The sequence below is a fragment of the Balaenoptera acutorostrata genome, chromosome 6 (assembly GCF_949987535.1).
Source record: "Balaenoptera acutorostrata chromosome 6, mBalAcu1.1, whole genome shotgun sequence".
Lineage (NCBI taxonomy): Eukaryota > Metazoa > Chordata > Mammalia > Artiodactyla > Balaenopteridae > Balaenoptera > Balaenoptera acutorostrata.
The window spans coordinates 56,826,016-56,845,923 of record NC_080069.1 but is presented as its reverse complement, the minus strand read 5'-3'; the positions used below and the strand labels follow the sequence as shown (position 1 = coordinate 56,845,923).

Genomic DNA, 19,908 nt, shown 5'->3' with positions numbered 1-19,908 from the left:
GTCTCATTAAATACTATGGGAAAATCAGTAGCTTAAAGTCTTTAGTATATGAAGATACCATTATTGAATGTCAGATGCTTTTGGTAACCCCAAAATGAAAAAAAAAATTTTGGTTATCACTAGCCAAAAATATGTTTGAAAGCAACCACTCTAAGACATGTTTAGAAGAAAACTATAGTAAAAGACTGAAAACTGAACTGCTAAGAAATAACTAAAACTTTATGGAACAGAAGTATGTTACATATTCCGCTAAACTAAATGCCATGCAGAAGATACAAATAACAGTTATTAGTCTCATAGAATAGCTGAAATAAGTATCAATACTGGGTCACATGATAGTAATGAACTTACTATTGATGAGATTCATCTTATGAAGCTGCAGCTTCATTTATAAATGCTTTTAGACATTGTTTTTTCCTCAGACCTGGTTTACTTACAGTGTATTTGATTCATATGGTACAGAGGTAGGAATATTGTGATGAGTATATTTTCTTGATCTGCAGAAAATTATTTCTTAACCCACTTGTGGGAGTCCTGCGCTCTAAACTGACTTTTCACTGGTGGCCATAATTTGCCTTTAATCCACACACATGTTTTTATCAGATTTTCCTGACGACCTACATCAAGAATCTTTAAGCAGCTTTGTCTCTCTTAATTGGGCAGAACAACGTGAGCAAGATCCAGCCCCAAACTGAGACTAAGGGATGGGGGGCTTTAGCTAGTGAAGCTGATAAAGCACAGACAACCTTATAAATTCACGCAATAAAGTGAACTTGCTTCCAAGGATGTCAGCTGAGAAATCCATAGAAATCCCTGCTACACAATTAACATGGAAAGAATTATGGTTTGAGATAGACTTGTACAAAAAAATAAGATTCTGGGAGAGTTGCATTTTTCTGAGGGTAATAGCAGTGCCATTCTACCACTGGAAAGGGGTAAACGGGAGAGGGACTGACAGAATTCTCTTCTGCTGTTATTCAACCTATGTGTTTTTTAATTTGCCTCCAGCTGATGAGAGTAATGTTAGATTTAGGACACATCATTGAAATGCCAGCTGGTTGCTTCCACTAACAAATATATGGAAATAGCTTTCTAGGTATTTTTTGAACCCTCAAAATTTTACTTTGGTTTGGTGAGAGATCAGAACTGCATTGTGGTCGTACAATTATACTCATTGATCAGATAGATGCTAAAGAAATCACTGACTTGATTTCGCATCTCCTGCTTTTATACCTTCCTTTCAGTCTTTGTTGGGATGTATGCATAAACAGCATGACCACTTCAAGCCAAGTACACAGCATGGCCACTTTGACAGCTTAATTTCTTGAGCAAAAATGAAACTATGGTGACTTCTAGGACCTGTCAAGACAGCTGTCTACTGCTACTGTGGTTAATCAGCTGGCCTTCTTAAAAAACCTAATCTGACTTGGAATAGGAAGAAAGGTTTTCATTTTCTTAACTCCTTCAAGCCACTAACAAGCCACCCAGTGCCCTAGAAGGTGATGGCATGGGGGCTCTCGATGCCCTGCCTTTCTCTTTCTAGACTTTCTGCTCTCTGAATCAAGTCATCCCAGGGAGAGGAAGGTCGGACTAATTGGGCATCTAGGGAAGTCAGGTCCACCCCAGAGTGATTTCAGTTGCCAGGAGTTCTGCTTGGATGGCTCAGAACAAGTGACGGGAGACAGATGATTCCCTTGGGTACCACTTGACCAGCACCCCTATTTTAACTAGCCATCCCTCCATCAAACCCCAGCATACACCAGGTGGAGACCCCTAACGGTGCTGTCCTTTCAAAGGTGGGATTGGGTGGTCCTCTGTGCCTTGATCTTACACTTAAAAAATGTTGACTTATTAGATTTTTCGTGAACAGTCTTACTGCATGGTTAGGAAAACATTTTGGGGCTGCAACACAATACCCAAGCCTTAAGTGTATTGCCACAAATAACCTTGGTGTGAGCCATATTAAAAAGGAAGACGAGGGAAAGCAAGTGGGCAGAAGGCAGAGGTAATATCTGGATGCCAGATGGCATCAGCTTAGTGATGGGGCTGATTCAATAAGAGGCAAAGGGAAATTCCTGTCATGCATCTGTGTGAACAGAACCCACAAGGAATTAAGATACAGACAGAAAAGCCAATAAGAGTCTCCATGGTGATCCTATAGTCATTAAATGGTTTGTTTACCTTGGTGAAAATAGTATTTAAATATATAATATTTATATAATATTTAAGCTATATGTTTATATTAGTCCATATTTATATCCAGTAAGTTGTCTGAGAATGTGGATGGCTTAACTCAGTGGTTAAGAATGTGAATTCATACTTTTTAAAAGTGGTTAGGACTTTTAATTGTGTGACACGTGATTTTATATTTTCCCCCAAAGGATATTTAGGGACTCAAACCTTGGTAATGGATCCAGATAGTTTTGCTGTTCATATCCTCAATACAAGGTACCTCAAGTACATTCTCTTTGTGAATCTCAGGCCACAGAACATAAAAAGAAACATCTTCTATATAAAGAGAAACAGATATATCTCTTAAGAATTAAGAGTCACCTAAGATCAAGAAATGTAAACACTATTTGCAGATCATTAAACCCTCAGAAAGGATGTTCAAGCAGAACATGGCATTAGAGTTATGGGATAAAAAAGCACAAAAGCATTTAATTTTGATTTGGCACATGGCGGAGTGAAAGCCTCATACTGGCCAGACTGAATGAGTCCTTATCTCCATAACGATCATGACCTCTCTCTTTTCCAACTCCTTCCTTTCTGGTCTCCCTGTCTACCCAAATCGTTCTTATCCCTTATATCCTCTGCAGAATGCTTAATATAAATTCTTTGGCTGATTATGTATTTTAAATAACACTGGACCTGCTAATTGTTCACACCTCCTGATGAAAGAAGCTGAATTCACTCTTTAAGTCACCTGCTCTGGGCCAGACTTTGTGTCAAGTGCAGGTACTGTACAAAAGAAACCCAATAGCCCCTGCCCTCAAGGAACCTTGAGTGCATGCTTACCACAGGCATGATAAGATTGTGAGCAAAGTATTGGCCAGTCATCCACAGATTGAACAAACGAGCCAGCCATTTTGAAGAAATGCCATTTGGTGTTTGGGTACACACAGCACGATTGTGTTATTGATTTCACAAGGAGTGTAGGAGAATTATTTATTGAATTCCCAAACTCTCTCTACTACCCAATGTTCCTCTGAGCTACAATATCAGGATAGTTAAGGTAGTACATGGTAAAAATGCACAAATATGAGAAATGAGTGAAAGAAGAATGCAGTAGACACTGAAGGGGCTTGGGGGGGATATAAATGTAAACTGGGGGTTCGCAGATTATGATAGAATTTCTGTGTATCTGACTTTGACTCCAAAACTAGCACTTGAGGAAAGATCATTGTATCTTTTTATATAGCAAATGATCAGATATTTTGTATCAGTAGATGTACCTCACTAATCCTTGGTAGGTGTTGAAAATATGCTACTGAAACCACAGATAATTTCCTAAAATATGAAATTTTTTTCAGGTACATCAAGCTGCCAACTGTGTGAGTTGGTGAGGGGGGTGAGTCTGTATATTTGTGTGCTCAAACAAGAATACAGCCCCACTGGAATCAAAGTAAAAAGCACTTTAACTATTGATCAAAGCTACATGCATGGTAGCAGCATGCACAGTGGTGAAAAGTGTGGGCTCCAGGGACGGGCCTCCTGGGTGTGAATCATGGATCCCCCAACAGTAACAGGGAACCCTGACAAATCATTTAACCCCAGAGACCTTAATTTCCTCATTTGAGAAACGAACATAATGGTATCTATATCACAAGGCTATTTAGAGGATTAAGTTATGTGTAAAGTACCTGGTATGCAGAAAACTCTGTTTAGGTGTTAACTGTGGTTATGATTGGACCTTTTCCAGCATCATTCATCTTCTTAGAGAATATTTAAGAAAGTAAAATTGTATAGTAATTACTCATTTACAAATGGAGAAATTGAGGCAGGTCTTATCTCTGCCTCATACATGTTGTATCATGTGACATGTGAGAGAACCACAAGTAACCACAAATAACCCCAAATTCAACTAGTGGTTCCCCAGCTAGCACCACCTTCCTGCGTCTCCTCTATACTTCTGAGGCTCTTTGAAGACTCACTTGTAAGCGGCACACTTTGAATTTAGCCAAGAATTTATCCTAAGGGACGAGGGTTAGTTACCTTTATTTGAACCAAAAGAAATCTATAGCAAATGGCAAAAATTAATAAGGAAAGTTTAGAAAATGCTCGGATGGAAAAGCATCCTCTCTCAACTCTGAGTTACGTCCAGTTGATACCCCAAGTTTGCTCCCAGCATGCACTGAGACAGAAAAACCAATAACAAATTCAAGAGAGCAGACAGAGCCATTTTTATGTAGTCATTAGAAAAGCCTTTCTTGCAAACCAAGAAGTTCTAAATTTGTTAGCCCCTCCTACTGTCTCCACTTAATGCTCAATCTGGAGCTACTTTCAGAACTAAATCTGAACTACTGCTCAGCTGAGCCCTAGAGAGTGGCAAAGACAAATTAATGGGATCCTTGTGTGCCAAAATACAGTATGGACCCTGTCACCACCAATATATGTTAAGTCCATTAAGGTCATTTTTAATGAACTGAACTTTTCTTTGGAAAGCTTTGCCAAACTTGTTGAATTAAGGGAAAGAAACCTTTACAAAATTGCAAGATAAACTAATTCCACTCCATGTGAAGAAGAAATGGTTCATGACAAGTATTCTGAGTTTACAATATTTTAGATTTTTATCCAAGTCAGAGAAAATAATATGCCTTAAAATCTACCTTCTTTTATTGAGCTAAGAACTCCAAATGCACTAATAGCATTGTAAGCTATAATGGCATTTTAGTTCCTGGGGTATGGCTTTTTAAATCATCAGACTAGCCTTAAGGAAAACCAAAATTTTAAATCACGTTCTGTTCACATAGGTCAGAAAAGCAACGGAGAGAAAGATGGTCTGAAACGAGTGTCGTAGCCTCATTTTTCATTGGTGGAGAGTGCTTTGGCTCCATTTGTATCTGCTCAGACAGTTAAGGGTCTATCTTCTCTTTTTCCCAAATCTCTGTGTGTAATGAGTTTTAAAGAGTGGGCTCCTCTAAACTAGGAACAATTCCATAATGCTCCAGAGTCTTCACTGTTGGGTGGCTGGTTGTATAATAAGGCAGTGTTAGACCAGAGTCATGTATAAATTACTGAAGACATCCTCTGTCTCAAAGCTGCCCCAAATCCTTTTATTCTATAAAGCAGCATTTTTATTGAGATTTAACATAAGTATGATAGACACAGAACTTAAACTTGTCTCAAGCTACATGATAACCCAAACCCCATCAAGATGAATCAAGGCCAGCACATACTGCCCAAAGGCAGCTATAAGAAATATAAATAAATAAGCCCGTGATAGCTACTAAATCTGGGCACAATCACTTTTTGAAAGACCCTAAGAAACTTCTAGAACAGGAAAATGGTTTCAGATTTTCCATGCCAATGCCTGGAACTTAAAAGTATGATTTAATTTCTTTGAAGTTTTAGGCTATTGCCTCTTTATCTAGCTTGGTTTCAACCTCTGGAGCCAAGAATAAGCCCAATATCAAATCACTCATAACATCAACCCTTACCCTCCTATTTACCCATTCACTTATTCATTTGGAAAGAAAATATATTTTTGAGCACCTATTATGTGAAGTTCTACCTTCATGGAGGTTTGGTCTAATAAATGAGATAGTTATTCCATAAAGATTCACACTTGATTATCAAAAACTGATCACTGTTATAAGAAAATGAAGAGGTTCTGTGAGAGAGTCTGACAGGGGCCCCCAGAAGGTCTGGGAGTCCAGGAAGTCTTCTTTGAGAAGGGACTTGTCAGCTGAGACCTGTAGGATGAGCAGAAGTTATTCTAAGCTGAGAGAAGGGAGGAGGGTTATCCAGGGAGTGATCCACACATGCCAGAACCTTGAGTCAGGAAAGAATTACACACATTTAAGCAAGTGAAGGAAGACTAGTGTGTCTGGAAGCTAGTGACTGGGCTGGGGGTGGGGAGAATTGTAGGCGATGAAGGTGGATAATGGCATAATATAAACCTGGGTAAGGAGTTTGGCTTTGTTTCTGGGTATAGCAGGAACAATGAAAAGGTTTACATTTTAAGAGCCCCCCTGGCTACAGCATGAAGAAAGAATTATTAAGAGCTAACAGAGGAAGAAACCAGACCACTGGCTATTGTGGTAGTCCAGGAGAGAGCAGATGTTATCATCAATGATCTGGCTTACATGGCAGCCTTAGAGCCAGGACAATGAGGTGGTAAAGAGCATGGATTCTATAGTAAATGGCCATGATTTGAATCTTGAGTCTGCCATTTATTTAGCAGTATGACCTTGGGAATATCTGTGTCTCAATTTTATCATCTAGAAATTGGGATGAAAATATAACTGTTAAAATATAATTTATTTTTGTTAGATATATAATTTGTCAAAATATAATTTTCAGAAAGGTAAAAATCGTGATTTATAAATATAAAATGAGCACGTCAAACTTTTTATTTAACTCATGAATTATGACAGAACCAATAAGATGTTAAGACTAGTTCTAATGTGAATTGGATTTAGAAAAGTTTATATTTTCTATCAGACAGAGTTATTTGCATTGACATGAACAGAAAAATAAGTTCCATCACTATGAACAAGAAACATCTACATCATCACTAGCTCTCTACAAGGAAAGTTTCATCTCTATGGAGTTGCAAAATAGACTAGCCAAAGACAAAGACTCACACTTCCATAGAATTTGACAGCCCCTGAAAGTCTGCTAGTAATCTTGTTTGTCCATTTCACAATGTTTCTGACAGTACCCATCTCCTAACAGTGTTATAATGAGCTAATATATAGAAATGCTTAAAACATATCAGTGAAAGTTAGCTATTATTGTTATGGTTGTTGCTGTTATTATATCAAGGTGGTAGTAGTTGAAATGGAGAGAGGTAAATGAATTTCAGATATATTTTTGAGGGAGAATTAATAGAATTTGGGAATCGTTTCAAAGTGAGGAATTAGGGAAAATGAGGGGTCAAGAATAACTCCTAATTTTTCATGTGAGCAATTAGCTACCCAGTTGAATCATTTGCTGTGATGGAGAAGGTTGGAAGAGGAATCGGATGCTAAGAAAGGGAATCAAGAATTCCATTTTGGACACTTTAAGTTGGAGATACCTTTGAAATATCCAAGTGAACATGTCAATCAGGAGAGATGTCAATGTGTACTGGTTAAGAGCATGAAACCTTACTAGGTGTGTGGCTTATATCTCAGTTTCCTCATCTGTATATTAAATGGAGATAATAATAATTCTTTTCTCATCAGGTTATTGTCAGGATTTAACAACATTTATTTATAAAGCACTTAGAAGTGAGTCTGGCACATAAGAAGCACTGCATAATTTTTTGATAAATAGATTGTGTTAAATTAATGTTTATTCCTTTCAAAGAGTAAAATGGCTTGCTATCCCAAATCTTACTTTAAAAAAAAGTTTCGATATGAAGCTCAGACAAAAGGTCTAGACTGGAGAGTAAATACTTAGAAGTTGCCTGTACTTTGGTTGTATTTGAAAACAAGAATCATTGGTGAGCACATCAGAAGACCGCACCAAACTGAGCCTTCAGGCACTGCAGTATTTAGAGTTTGAGGAGAGAAGGATCTAGAAAAGGAGCCCGAGAAGGAAGTGACCAGAAAAGAAAAACCTGGAAAGTTTGGTGTCATGTAAGTCAAGGAGAAAGTAATTCAAGAAAAAAGGCACAATCAGGTGTGCTGGATGCTACCGGAAACAAGATAACTGAGCACTGGATTTGTCGGGAAGAGAAGACAATGTGGGACCAATACTCTTAAACATTTATTATCAACTGTCTTTTTCCTGGCTTTTCTCTTATTGTTAAAGAAGAACAACATCCTGATGGTCAAGAGCGTCCCTCCTTTAGTAAGATTCCTTCTAATATCTTTTTTTTTATTTATTTATTTTTTGGCTGCATTGGTTCTTAGTTGTGGCACGTGGGATCTTTCGTTGCAGCACGCGGGCTCTTCGTTATGGTGCATGGGCTCCAGAGCACATGGGCTCTGTAGTTGCAGCACATGGGCTCTCTAGTTGTGGTGCACAGGCTCAGTGGTTGCGGCACGCGGGCTTAGTTGGATTCTTAACCACTGGACCACCCGGGAAGTCCCATCCTTCTAATATCTTGTCTGGAACCATATTAGAGGAAGCTGGGTCAGACCTACAAGATGAGTTTAACAGAGTACTCATACATACGAGGTCCTAGGCTTTGAAAGAGCCCAGTCATCTCTGGCTCGTTGGAACTTGGAGAGAACTCTGATCTCCTGCAGCATTTTCTTCTAGTCCAGAGTCTCTTTGAAAGGAAAATGTGCTCTTTAATGCAGTCAGCCTTTCTTCCCCCACTTCCAGCACTGAGCATTTCTGCAAGAAAGCCATTGAGGCATTCTTGCCGAGGCCAGCTGCCTCTCAAAGAACCCAAAAGGGCATCACTATCATCAGAAAAAGAAGTCAACTACTTGGAAAATGCCACTAAATATTGCTGTCCCAGGACTGCCTTAGAATGTTATGGAATTGGGTCCTTCCTTCACATCACTGGTTAGCAGCACTATACGGGGCAGTCACTGAATTTTTTTTTTTTTTCAAATAATTGTATTGGTGACTGCATCAAAATTGTCATTTGTTTTGTCATCTTAATTTCTAGAACCATTCTATTCTTGGTTATACTACTAGGCACCTTATGGTGCTGAAGACCCTCACAACTCAGGCATGATACTTAAGGATGTGAGGAACCTATGAAAAAAAGTGGTGCTATTAGATGTTTTGTAGAGTGATGTCCTGGACACCTTTGCAAAATTTTGCTTGGAGACTTCAATATGCATTTCATAACCAGCATGAATTATTTGCAATTCCAGAGAGTTGTAAGCTAACAGCTGCAGTTGAGAAATATTTTCATAATTCCACATTCAGATCAAGTATCCTTGACTAAAGAGCTTTCACAATAAGTTAGATTCCCATTTATTTGGAATGATTTAGGTGTGGTTCTAAGTGAATGTAGAGGCATATTTTGGATAAGTATTCTCTCAAAACTTTAATGCTTTAGCTATATATATATATATATTTTAAAAGCTATAGAATTTATTTTATTTCACAAGTTTTTCATGCACTTTCTTCATTTTTTTTAATAGTTCTATGAAATTTTATCACGGACATAGATTCATATAACAACCACCACAATCAGGATACAAAACTGTTCCATCATCCCCCCTAAACTGTCACCTACTCTCCCTTTATAACCACTTTCCCCACAAACCAAGCCCCTAGTTGCTACAATGACAAAAGAATTCATAAATAAGTTTGATTTAAAAACACAATGTCAATGAATTAGGTGTATATATTCATTAATGAAATTGTCTAGCTTTGTGTTGAAAAGCCAGTGATTACTTCTCGTACAAACATGAAATGCAAAGCTAGCTATATTTTTAAATAATCATTTTAAGTTTGTCTTAGTATGATGGATTTTTTTTTTTTTTTTTTTTTAGTATGATGGATTTTATAGGTAAATCACTTTAAAACTCCTAGAGTGATTCAGTTAGAGTTGCCTGCCCTTTGTAACATTCCAAAGGTTTTTTGTTTGTTTACTAGTTTGGAGGATTTTTTTTTTAAAACATCTTTCCTTTTAATTTCATTGAGAGACATTGAATAAATAACTGAGTAGATGAAAGAATGTGTTTCCCTTTACCTCTCCTAGTTCCTTTCCCACCCAGCAGCAATTATTTTTTTCTCATAGATCCAAATGCCTCTTCGATATAAATGCCCAAATGCCCAAATTCCCAGCTAGGTTTAAGTAACTGCACCTTTTCCTAAAGATTTTACTGTCTCAAAGATTGTCCAGAATCAGGAGAAGAACCAACTCTTCAAAACTAAAGAAAAAGAATAGAGAAAGATTGAACTAAAAATAAGATGAGGTAATATGAAATACCATTTTTACCAATGACATATGATGATTTTTTGTCCCCAAATGACATATTTTTGTAAAAGACTTAATGGTTAATTTGGTATAGAATTACTTATACAGTATTTTATTTTTCCAATATACTCTTCTCCAGATCCCTCTGTGGCCACTGGTTAGGTGAGAAAATTTTAGAAAGGGAATAATCATGATTCTCATGTGAATATAAAATAAACATCTGTCAAAGATTGTATTTACCTCATTGATTAATGAAGAAACCAGGAATATGTTACAGCCAACTCAACGGAAATTTAAAAGAACCAAACATATTCAGGCAAATAAGAATAGTGAAATGAATTTACAAGTAGATGCAAAATGGGTCTATCCACGGGACAACCAATTGCATTCCACGAGACACAATTAATCTTCATTTCTATGGGAAAGAATCTCATGATCAATTTCCTGCAATTTAAAAGTTGTAAAATAACTCACAATGAAAGATTTTAAAATTTTATAATAACTAAGAACAGTGCACTGAACAGAATATTCAGTAATCTTTGGGGTCTCTTTTAAGTTTTTATAATTTTTTTCTACACTATTCAGTTCATTCCCTCCTCTCCCCTCACCCTAAAATCACCAAAAGAAAGAGGAAAAAGAAATCCACAACCCCTATCAACTTATAACTCAAATGTTATAAGATTGAAAACTAAATGAAAATTAAGTATTTCTAATGTGATTTTCTGCACGTTTCAATTTGCATTTTGAAACCAGAGAATGGGGTGAGGCTCGTAACAGCATCAAAATAACACAACTATAGAGCTACTATATTGTGCTACACTTATTTTGAGTAATCCCAATGATATTTTTTTTTAACAAGCACTCATATGAAAGGAGGAGAGAGGAAAGGAAGAGGAGAAAAGAAAAAAAAATATCAGGCCATGTCTGTATAAAACTAGAGCTAAGTCTGGCTAATATCTGCAGGAATGTGAGACTAACCAAGAGTGAATTGTTTCATCATATTAATAAAGTAATAGTTTTTATTATTTCAGTCCATGCTTCTGACTCCGTAATAGCCACTAATAAACTAAACCACTTTGGGATTTTACAAGTGAATTTGATTATCACTCTTTTCTATTTCGTAATAGGGACTGTGGTAACACCTCTAATTAAAGGATAAGTATTTTGGTAGTGAAATGAACAATGAATCTTGCAAACAGAAGACCAGACAGAAACATAAATTACTTATTTGCCAGGGATCTGTTCGTTTGTTTGCTTTATCCTGGAGATGGGAAAACTAAATGCAGAAATCATATCAATCATTTCTGAAGCTCAAGCCCACCTTTGAAAGAACTCACTTATCCAAGCCATTCTTCATTCATCTGGCAATAGTGCTGCTAACCAAAATAATTTTTAAATTACCCAAATTAAACTTCAATAATACATTGTACATCAAAACGATTAATATACTGATTTTTAAAAGACACGTTGACTCCATTTTAAAGGTCCCACTTTAAAGGTTCTAACTCAGCAAGAACTACTCAAGATGCGTCTTCTAAACATTGCAGTTAAACCTCCTAGCTCATATGACTGCCCTCTCACTGACCTTGCTCCCTCCCACTTGTGGCCAGAAAGCTCAAGATAGTAAATACAGAGTTGGGAGATCTAGGGATGTGGGGGAAGGTTTGACATGAAAAACAGTTATTATTCATTTGGCCGTTTGCACTATTAGATATTTTTCTTTTGAAATACAATCTCCTGCCTTCAGTGAGAGAGAATAGTATATCATCCAGTGTATGCACTAGAGATATTAGGATGACTGCCAAAAGACAGCACCACTTAAAGACCAAATTGTTCTTAATTGGTGTGAACTTGATGAAGACCTAAGGATAGTGGGTTGGGAGATAAGCCAGTAAGGCTATTTGACACTTGATAAGGTTCTCGCTTGGGAGACATAAAGTAGATTAACCCTAAGTATCCCGGCAGTCAAAAATACACACACACACCCTCACACACATATTTCTTTACTTTTTTCATTTAGATGCTACTTTAAAGTAAACAAGTCTCAATCATTGCAACGAGTTCATGGGGCTTCGGTAGCACCCCTTTTCTACTTTGTGTGCTTTTGGTGTATCTTCCCGGTCCTGGAGAGAGAACAAATGCAGAGTGATTCATGTTATAGGCAAGGAGAGCTGAGGGTTTCATTTGTGCAGCCTCTATATTCTAGATTTCATCTGGGACTCACTTTTTATCTAAGAGATAATCCATAAAGAAATCAATTTAGCTACTTGTCATAAGTTTATATATATAGGGAAAAGATGGAAACAGAGGTTATTGCAACAACAAAGACTCACAAACATGGCCCACAAAGACTAAAATCTTCCCTATCTGGCCCTGTACCGAAAAAGCTATTTGAGATCTTGTCATCTTCTTCATTTGAAAACAAAATTCAGGACCACATTATTAAACAAGCATTATTCATCCCTATTGTCAAAGCTGGCAGACTTATCATTTGCTTCTGGGTTTCTCTTACATATAAAATAGTTTGGTTTTTTTTTTTTTTTTTTTTTAATAATGAAGCTGCTTTTCTTTCTTTTCTTTTCTTTTTTTTTTTTTAATTTAGGGAAGGCTCTTTTATTTATTTATTTATTTTTATATTTATTTTTGGCTGTGTTGGGTCTTTGTTTCTGTGCGAGGGCTTCCTCTAGTTGCGGCAAGCGGGGGCCACTCTTCATCGCGGTGCGCGGGCCTCTCACTGTCGCGGCCTCTCTTGTTGCGGAGCACAGGCTCCAGACGCGCAGGCTCAGCAGTTGTGGCTCACGGGCCTAGTTGCTCCGCGGCATGTGGGATCCTCCCAGACCAGGGCTCGAACCCGTGTCCCCTGCATTAGCAGGCAGATTCTCAACCACTGCGCCACCAGGGAAGCCCTGGTATGTATTTTCTTTTCTGTCCACACCTGGGTTGTAAAATTCAGTGCTTGTGTATTTGTTATGATCCTTGTTCCAGGACTCAGGCAGATAGATGTGAATGTGTCATAAGAGGGTTAAACTTATTTCGATTGCAGATTTTGGTTTTATATTCCTAAAAGACTGCTACAGGTAGCGTTATTTAAGGAGGGAAAGACATTTTAATCTTTTAGGATACTGTTTTCCCCACCACGTTCTCTAGGTGCCAGGAGATGGTCAGGAATTCAAAAATGAAAGAGGGAGGTGACTCTGTGATGAGAATGTCTTGGGAATAATTCTGGGTGATGCTTCCTCCCTCATGCACCTTCCTGACAAGGTTGTATGTGACCTTCGTTCACCCCTAGGGGATGGCTCTTCAAAGGAAACAAGCATCAGGCCTTTCTTAAAGGGACTCCCTCCATGCCTCAGACAACATGGGTCTGGGTCTCCGGGCCAGTCCCCCTGCTCTGCACACAGCCCAGGCTCAGGCCCAGGCCACATCTTTGTTGGGCTTCTTCCAGTTTGAAAACTTGGATAGGTTTCCTGTTAGAATTTCAGTTTCCCTACACTACATAGGAACTATTTTCACTTGCTGGGATTTAATGCTATAACCTTCTTATCATTTCTTTCCTTTTCTGCCAAAGTCAAGGTTAAAGAGCCAGGTTTGCATGCCTCCTCAGCATGACTCCCTGTTCAAAAGCAGTAGGATCATGGAAAAGTAAAATTTTTTTTTAATTCCAAAGTCCTTTCTCCAGATTATTATACTAACTTTGTGAAAATGTTAGTGGTTCCCTCTGGGCTTTTTTTTCTAGGCACTTCTCAAGGTCATTGCAGATATGGCCATTGTTGATTAGTGGGAGGAAAAAAGCCTGTTTTGGAATTTGGATATTGTCCTACATTCTAGAGAAACTCAGAGAAAAACCAAGTTCTCCCTAATGTGGCTTTTCTCGGTGGGGAGGCGCTGGAGGCTGTTGAACAAACTCGTGTGAATGCAGAGCCCCTCATTTACTGTGACATGCCTGTGGATTTAAATTTGTAGCAGGGCTTTTCTCTAGGATATAAAAAGAATTGCAGTCCAGACTAATTCAAAGAATGTGTGAGGAACAAGGCTCTGCTCCATTCTTGGAAACTTACAAAAAAAAAAAAAAAAAAAAAACCTCTTTCTCTTTCTGTATATAAATAAATCTTGGGAAGCACATTGAGCAGAAAAGCAAAGAAAGTTACAGAATCTGAAATCCAGACTAAAAACAAAACAAAAAAATACTTCCTTAAATATCTCTAAGGGCTGATTTTGTTAGAGTTTTTAGTATTAGTATTAGTCTGCTGGAAGAATAGCCAGCATCTGCAGGAGACACAAGTGCTGGGATTTAGACCGATAGAGAAGAAACCAATTCCCTGCTCCAAAGAGCTACCACTGTGGGTGCAAAGCAGGGAGAAAGCAGGTGGTCTGTGGCTGGAATGTCTTCCAGCTGGGGGTTCATATGATACTCACGAAGAAACCAATCCAGAAACAGTGGCAAATGAGCTCATGAACTACACCGAAGCGCCCAGCACAGGACAAGAGTGGCTGAGCCCTGAGCACATCCTGGGACAGCACTGGGCCACGGTGGCAGGTGGGATGCGGACCCTCCCGGTACCCACGGTCTCCTGCTTGGGGCTTCTCATCCTGTCCTCTTGTCTGCTTGTGGACTGCAGGTTCATCCCAGAGGCCTGGTCGGCCTGCACGGTCACCTGTGGTGTGGGGACCCAGGTGCGAATAGTCCGGTGCCAGGTGCTCCTGTCTTTCTCTCAGTCCGTGGCCGACCTGCCCGTTGACGAATGTGAAGGGCCCAAGCCGGCATCGCAGCGCCCCTGCTACACAGGACCGTGCAACGGGGAGGTTCCTGAGTTTAACCCGGAAGAGACAGATGGCCTCTTCGGTGGCCTGCAGGATTTTGACCAGCTCTACGACTGGGAGTATGAGGGCTTCACCAAGTGCTCCGAGTCATGTGGAGGAGGTAAGAAGGGGGAATCTGGCTCAGATCTTTGCCACCGTCTTGTCCTTTTTCTGTTAACTTCTCTCTCTGCGTGCAACTGTGTCACGTGATTGCCTCTAGTCCAAGCATGATAAGTAGGGGGAGGAAGCCATTCTAAATGTAAAGCGGACTGAATGAAACACAGATGTATTCCTCTTTGGGCTTGAGCAGCTTTTAGACTGTCAGCTATGAGTAGCCATCACAAGTAATGCTTTTACTTCTAGTTGTCATTCTGACGTTTTGCACTATATCTTAGCGTATCTGACTGAGGAACAAAGTTGACACTGACCTGGCAATGCTCTCAACATTTACTTTTATTTATCTATGCCCTTGCCTCTGTGCATGTGGTATGAACCAAAACCCAAGATGACAAGCAGTCTGCTGTTCCCAAGGACAGGGTACAGCCCATCTGATTTACTCAGCTGATTCCCAAAGTAATATCTGTTGACAAAGGGAAAGGGTGTATAAGGGCAATTAACACTGTGGTTACCCAGAACTGGAAAGGAGTTTAAAGATTAAACCCTGACCCCACTGCCATTTTATAGATGAGAAAACTGAGATAACAGAGAAGCTGAGTGACTTTTTCAAGATCACACAGCTAGTGAGTGACATTTGGGACTAGGCCTGCTGTTTATTTCTCTGTTGAGGGTCTTTCCATCATACCTCACTTCTTTAAGCATTTAGAGAGTTCCTGAAGCTTTCTCACTGAATGAATATTATTTAAATAATGTTCAATGTTTCCATGTGTATTGACCTGGTTCTCTTAGGTCAAGTTCATGGTGATAACGGATTCAGTGATTTTTCTATTTCAGGTGTTAGTAATGGAACTGTAGTGGGAGAAGAAGGCATTTTAAATCAACAATTAATTTTTTAACATTACGATCTTTCGTACCACTGTAGAAAATACATTAGATGCATGTCACCACTGTCTCCCATGACTACTCCCAAGAGAGATTTTGATAGGTGAGGAAACGCTAGCTGATTTCCCATCAAATCCCTGTCACTGGCTTTCAGTAACCCCTGTTGTCACATTAAGGGTCTGCATTCCCAGCAAAGTTTCTTACTTAATTGGTATAAAAATATCTATATTAAAATTATTTCCCCAAACTGCTTTCTAAACCATGACATTTTGGAAACTCTTCTATAAAAGCATCTTTTCTCATTACTGGGAATGTCAGAATACATGTTGTTCTGACATGTTGTTCTGCCCAAATTGTTCATGCGTAGTTGAAAAGGAATGGATAGTGGAACAAGTACGAGCAGAGAAATCAATTTTCTCCATTAGGTCGCTTCGTAAGCATTTAATAGTCTTGACCTTGAGGTTCTCGTTTTTTTCTAAGTCTTCCAATTTCAAACCGTGGAGTTCTTAAGTGTTTTCATGGAGAGCCTATTATTTTAAAACCTAAGATTTTCCATCTGATTCTGGAAGACAGTTTCTTGGAACTCCGCTATAATCCATGTTCCTGTGGTGCCCTCCACTCACAGTGAGGACATCTTTTCTTCCATGCTTAATGAGGGAGAGGTGTTAAATAAGCTTTGGTGATCTCTGAGCCCCAGCAGGAGCTCAGAGGCCAGGTGGAAAGGACACAGCAGTGGCTTACAGTTGCTTCTTTCCAACATAGTGAACGACTCAAGAGTCCAGATGGTGTGTGTTTATCCCCAATTTCCACAATCACCTGAATTGAACAATCATGATCTTTAGTCTAAAATGAATGTGCTTTGAAACAAATTATTTATGATCTCTCAGTTATGATTCTCAGTTATAAGTCAAGCCTGGAACTTTATGAGCAGATGGGAAAAATGTTGCTGTAATGGAATATATAAATGACCAGATACTTTTATCTTTAAGATTCTAACCATTTCTGCTGGTCAACCAGGGGTATAAAATTCAAAGCGTAGAGAGTATGCGGAATGTTTTTCATTTAAAAGGTTTTCAGAAGCTATTGATCTGGAAATAAGATTTGTATATTTCATACACAAATGATGTCGGCTTGTAGGAACTGAGCATCTTTGTATAACATAAAGTGTACATCATTTATATCCAGTTAGGTCTTTAACTGTCAACAACTGTGCACACTTACCTACAGTTGTGTCACTGTGCCAAGGTAATATATCTATGCCTAAAATGTTAAAAGTTGAAAATTCCAAAGTGGTGAAACTATGCTCGGGTCACATGGTCCATATGATGCCCAGACACACTAACAAATTATTTTGGTATATGGGATATGTATATTTTGAAGTCATCGTTTGGCAGTAACATTTTATGGTACTACCAACTTTGATCTTTCACTAAAATATAACCCACAAGGTTGAAGATATTTTTAATCATTCCTGCTGAAGCCAATCAAAAATCTGCAGGATTAACACATAGATTTTAAGTCAATTTTGGGTTATAAGACCAGTCGAGCTAATTTTATTGTTTTTGCAACCTCAAGAGATGAAATCGGATAGACACAAAAGTAACCTTTCACCTAGCAGAGGTAGCAACCAGAAGGAACTAGTTAGTAATTTAGGCTGTAGTTGGTGGCTGCGTTTCCCCAAGCTGTCATCAAATATCATGTAACAATTATGCTATTCTGGGAGATATAAACACTGAAAATCCCATTTTCTGGAAGATTGAAAGTGAGCCTAACCTGTTCAGATCTGTGTCCTGTTGTCTCACTAACATCTCCTGATTATATTTTAATTTTCCATATGTGAACGGATAGGTGTGGTCAAGGAGAGCGGATTTGAACCTGAACAGCTTTATTGACCTCCTAGATGGTAAAATTGACGTTAAAATCTAGCTGAAGGAAAACTTGAAATTGATTTCAGCAAGTATAAAAGATGAAATCCTGTGTATCTTGCTCCCTTTTCCTTATGAGTCCTCTCCTTTTGCTTCTGTCAAGAAAGGAAAACTCAGAATCGGAAAGGACCCTACATACACGTGTGTTCTGTGTTGGTTTAAAACATCCTTCTCGGTGCAAAAATTAGCCCATTTGGAAAGTAGCACAGACCTGATGAGCTAACTTCTCTCATCCGGGCCCGACTGCCCTGAGCCAAGTATACTGTGAACTGACAGGTGAAGTCTTCACACGTCTTCCCTCTCCAACTTCCCACACCCCCATGCCAGGGCTGCTCCCTCATGCCACGTTGCTTCCTCCAGGCCCCCATTCCTTCCCACCGCCCCTTGGCCCAAGTTGCACGCTCTGCTTTGGAATGCCCTGCGCTTTAGGCATCTCATTCGTTAATGCCACAAAAGCTTCTTGTGTGTTGACCACAGGTCTGGTCCCAGATCCTCCTTCATTACGACGGAGCTCTGCCCTTAGCCTCCCGCACCCCAGGCCCCATCTAGGAATGCTATGACAACAGACTCTGAATGCAGTGTTGCGGAGGCCGAGGGCATCCTTCTAGAAGACGTTAGATTAGAAGGTAGTAACTCTAGGATGCTTCTTAATCTCAGCGTTTCACCAACCCGAAGGTGACTTTTATCCTGAGCTAGGATTATTTGCTGGGCTCATGTAAATGTGTTCAGTGTGTCTCAGAAGATTACTGATGTCATTTTAGAAACTTTAACCCTTGCAATCCCATCCCATGCAGTCCTGAAAGGACCTCAGTTCCCTAAACAAGGATTTCACAAAGTGGAAACAGGTCACATTACTCATACACCCCCAATACATGCCCTGCCCCAAGCAAGCCTTTTCAAGTAAGGCAGGTGACAAAAGCCCTGTGGTCACTTCCTGCCTCAGGGATTGCCAACTCAAGTTCATAAGCTTTTCAATAGCTGACTAAAGCCAAAATATATTTTATTTTAGAGTAACATTTAGAATCTCTGGAATACTACCAGGTAGGCAAATGAACTGAAACCTTAATTTCAAACAGAATCACAGCTCTAGATTCTGTACGGAACAGTTCGCCTCATCTAGTGCCTTGTCATCATGACCTTAATAATGCCAGACTGTTCCGGTGGGAAGTATCAATGAAGATATCAACAATTTCTTGTGAAGTGTTTTGCTATATCATCATACCATGAATTCCAGGTGGCTCACTCCAGCTGCAACCAGGAGGACACCCTGGAGTCAGCATTCCAGAATGTGATGGAATATCTTGAATGTCTAGCATAAATCTCAAATGCTCCATCCTGAACTGGCTGTGATATATTTAAATTAAATTTTTGAAGCTCGTAAAAGGCTTAGAAAAAAGAAAACTGACAGGGAAAATATTGTGACTGATTTTTTTTTTTATGTTTGATTTGTCAGACTTACTAGGAAAAAAGAAAGGCGATTCTGATTCAGGCTTTAAAATGTCACTTTTTAAATGGTGGCTTGCTGAGTGACCTCTCTAAGTCAGTGTAACATCACCTCGGAAAGCATCAGCCTGTTGATTGGGGTGATAACTTCTTGGGGAAACACAGGGTAGATAGGAGGAGGGGAGTGACAGGGCTGAGAAGTGATAGGTCTGTCATACTATGTTAGGTACTATCTGATGAAGCAATGCAGAAAATTTTTAAAAGAAAATGTATGTGTATTTATATATAAAACTATCATATGGATGGCCACATACTCTGCTATAACTGCATACAAATATTTAACAACACATAGGTATCTTTAGATGTACATATCTTTATATATATAGCTATGAATGACTGAAAGCAAATTATCAGGAATGTCCTGTCTCTCTTCTTCTTTAAACTGAATTCTGCTGAAATGATTCCAGACAAAATGTCTAGTTTATTCCTGAAGATCTCCAGCAGATATAACATCCTCTTAGTATTTTTGAATGTTAATGTTGTCAGTCATTAAAGCTCCAGTGCTAAGGCACAGCCACTACAGTTTCACCATTTATCAACTGTATGACCTTAGCAAGTCTTTTCACCCTTCTAAGCCTCAGTTTCCTTATCTGTAAAATGGGGATAAAAGCAGTGCTTGCCTCATGGAGTTGTTGAGAGGAT

At 39.0% G+C, this 19,908-nt stretch overlaps 1 protein-coding gene across 2 annotated transcripts in view; it reads left to right on the top strand.

Annotated features, from left to right (window-relative positions):
• Nucleotides 1-19,908, top strand: part of ADAMTSL1 (ADAMTS like 1) — a 467,116-nt gene that overhangs the window by 223,207 nt on the left and 224,001 nt on the right. For both annotated transcript variants that reach the window (XM_057549050.1, XM_007176787.3), the window contains one exon: nucleotides 14,659-14,960. In XM_057549050.1, coding sequence (XP_057405033.1) covers nucleotides 14,659-14,960 — 302 coding nt within the window. The remainder of the gene's footprint in view (nucleotides 1-14,658; nucleotides 14,961-19,908) is intronic.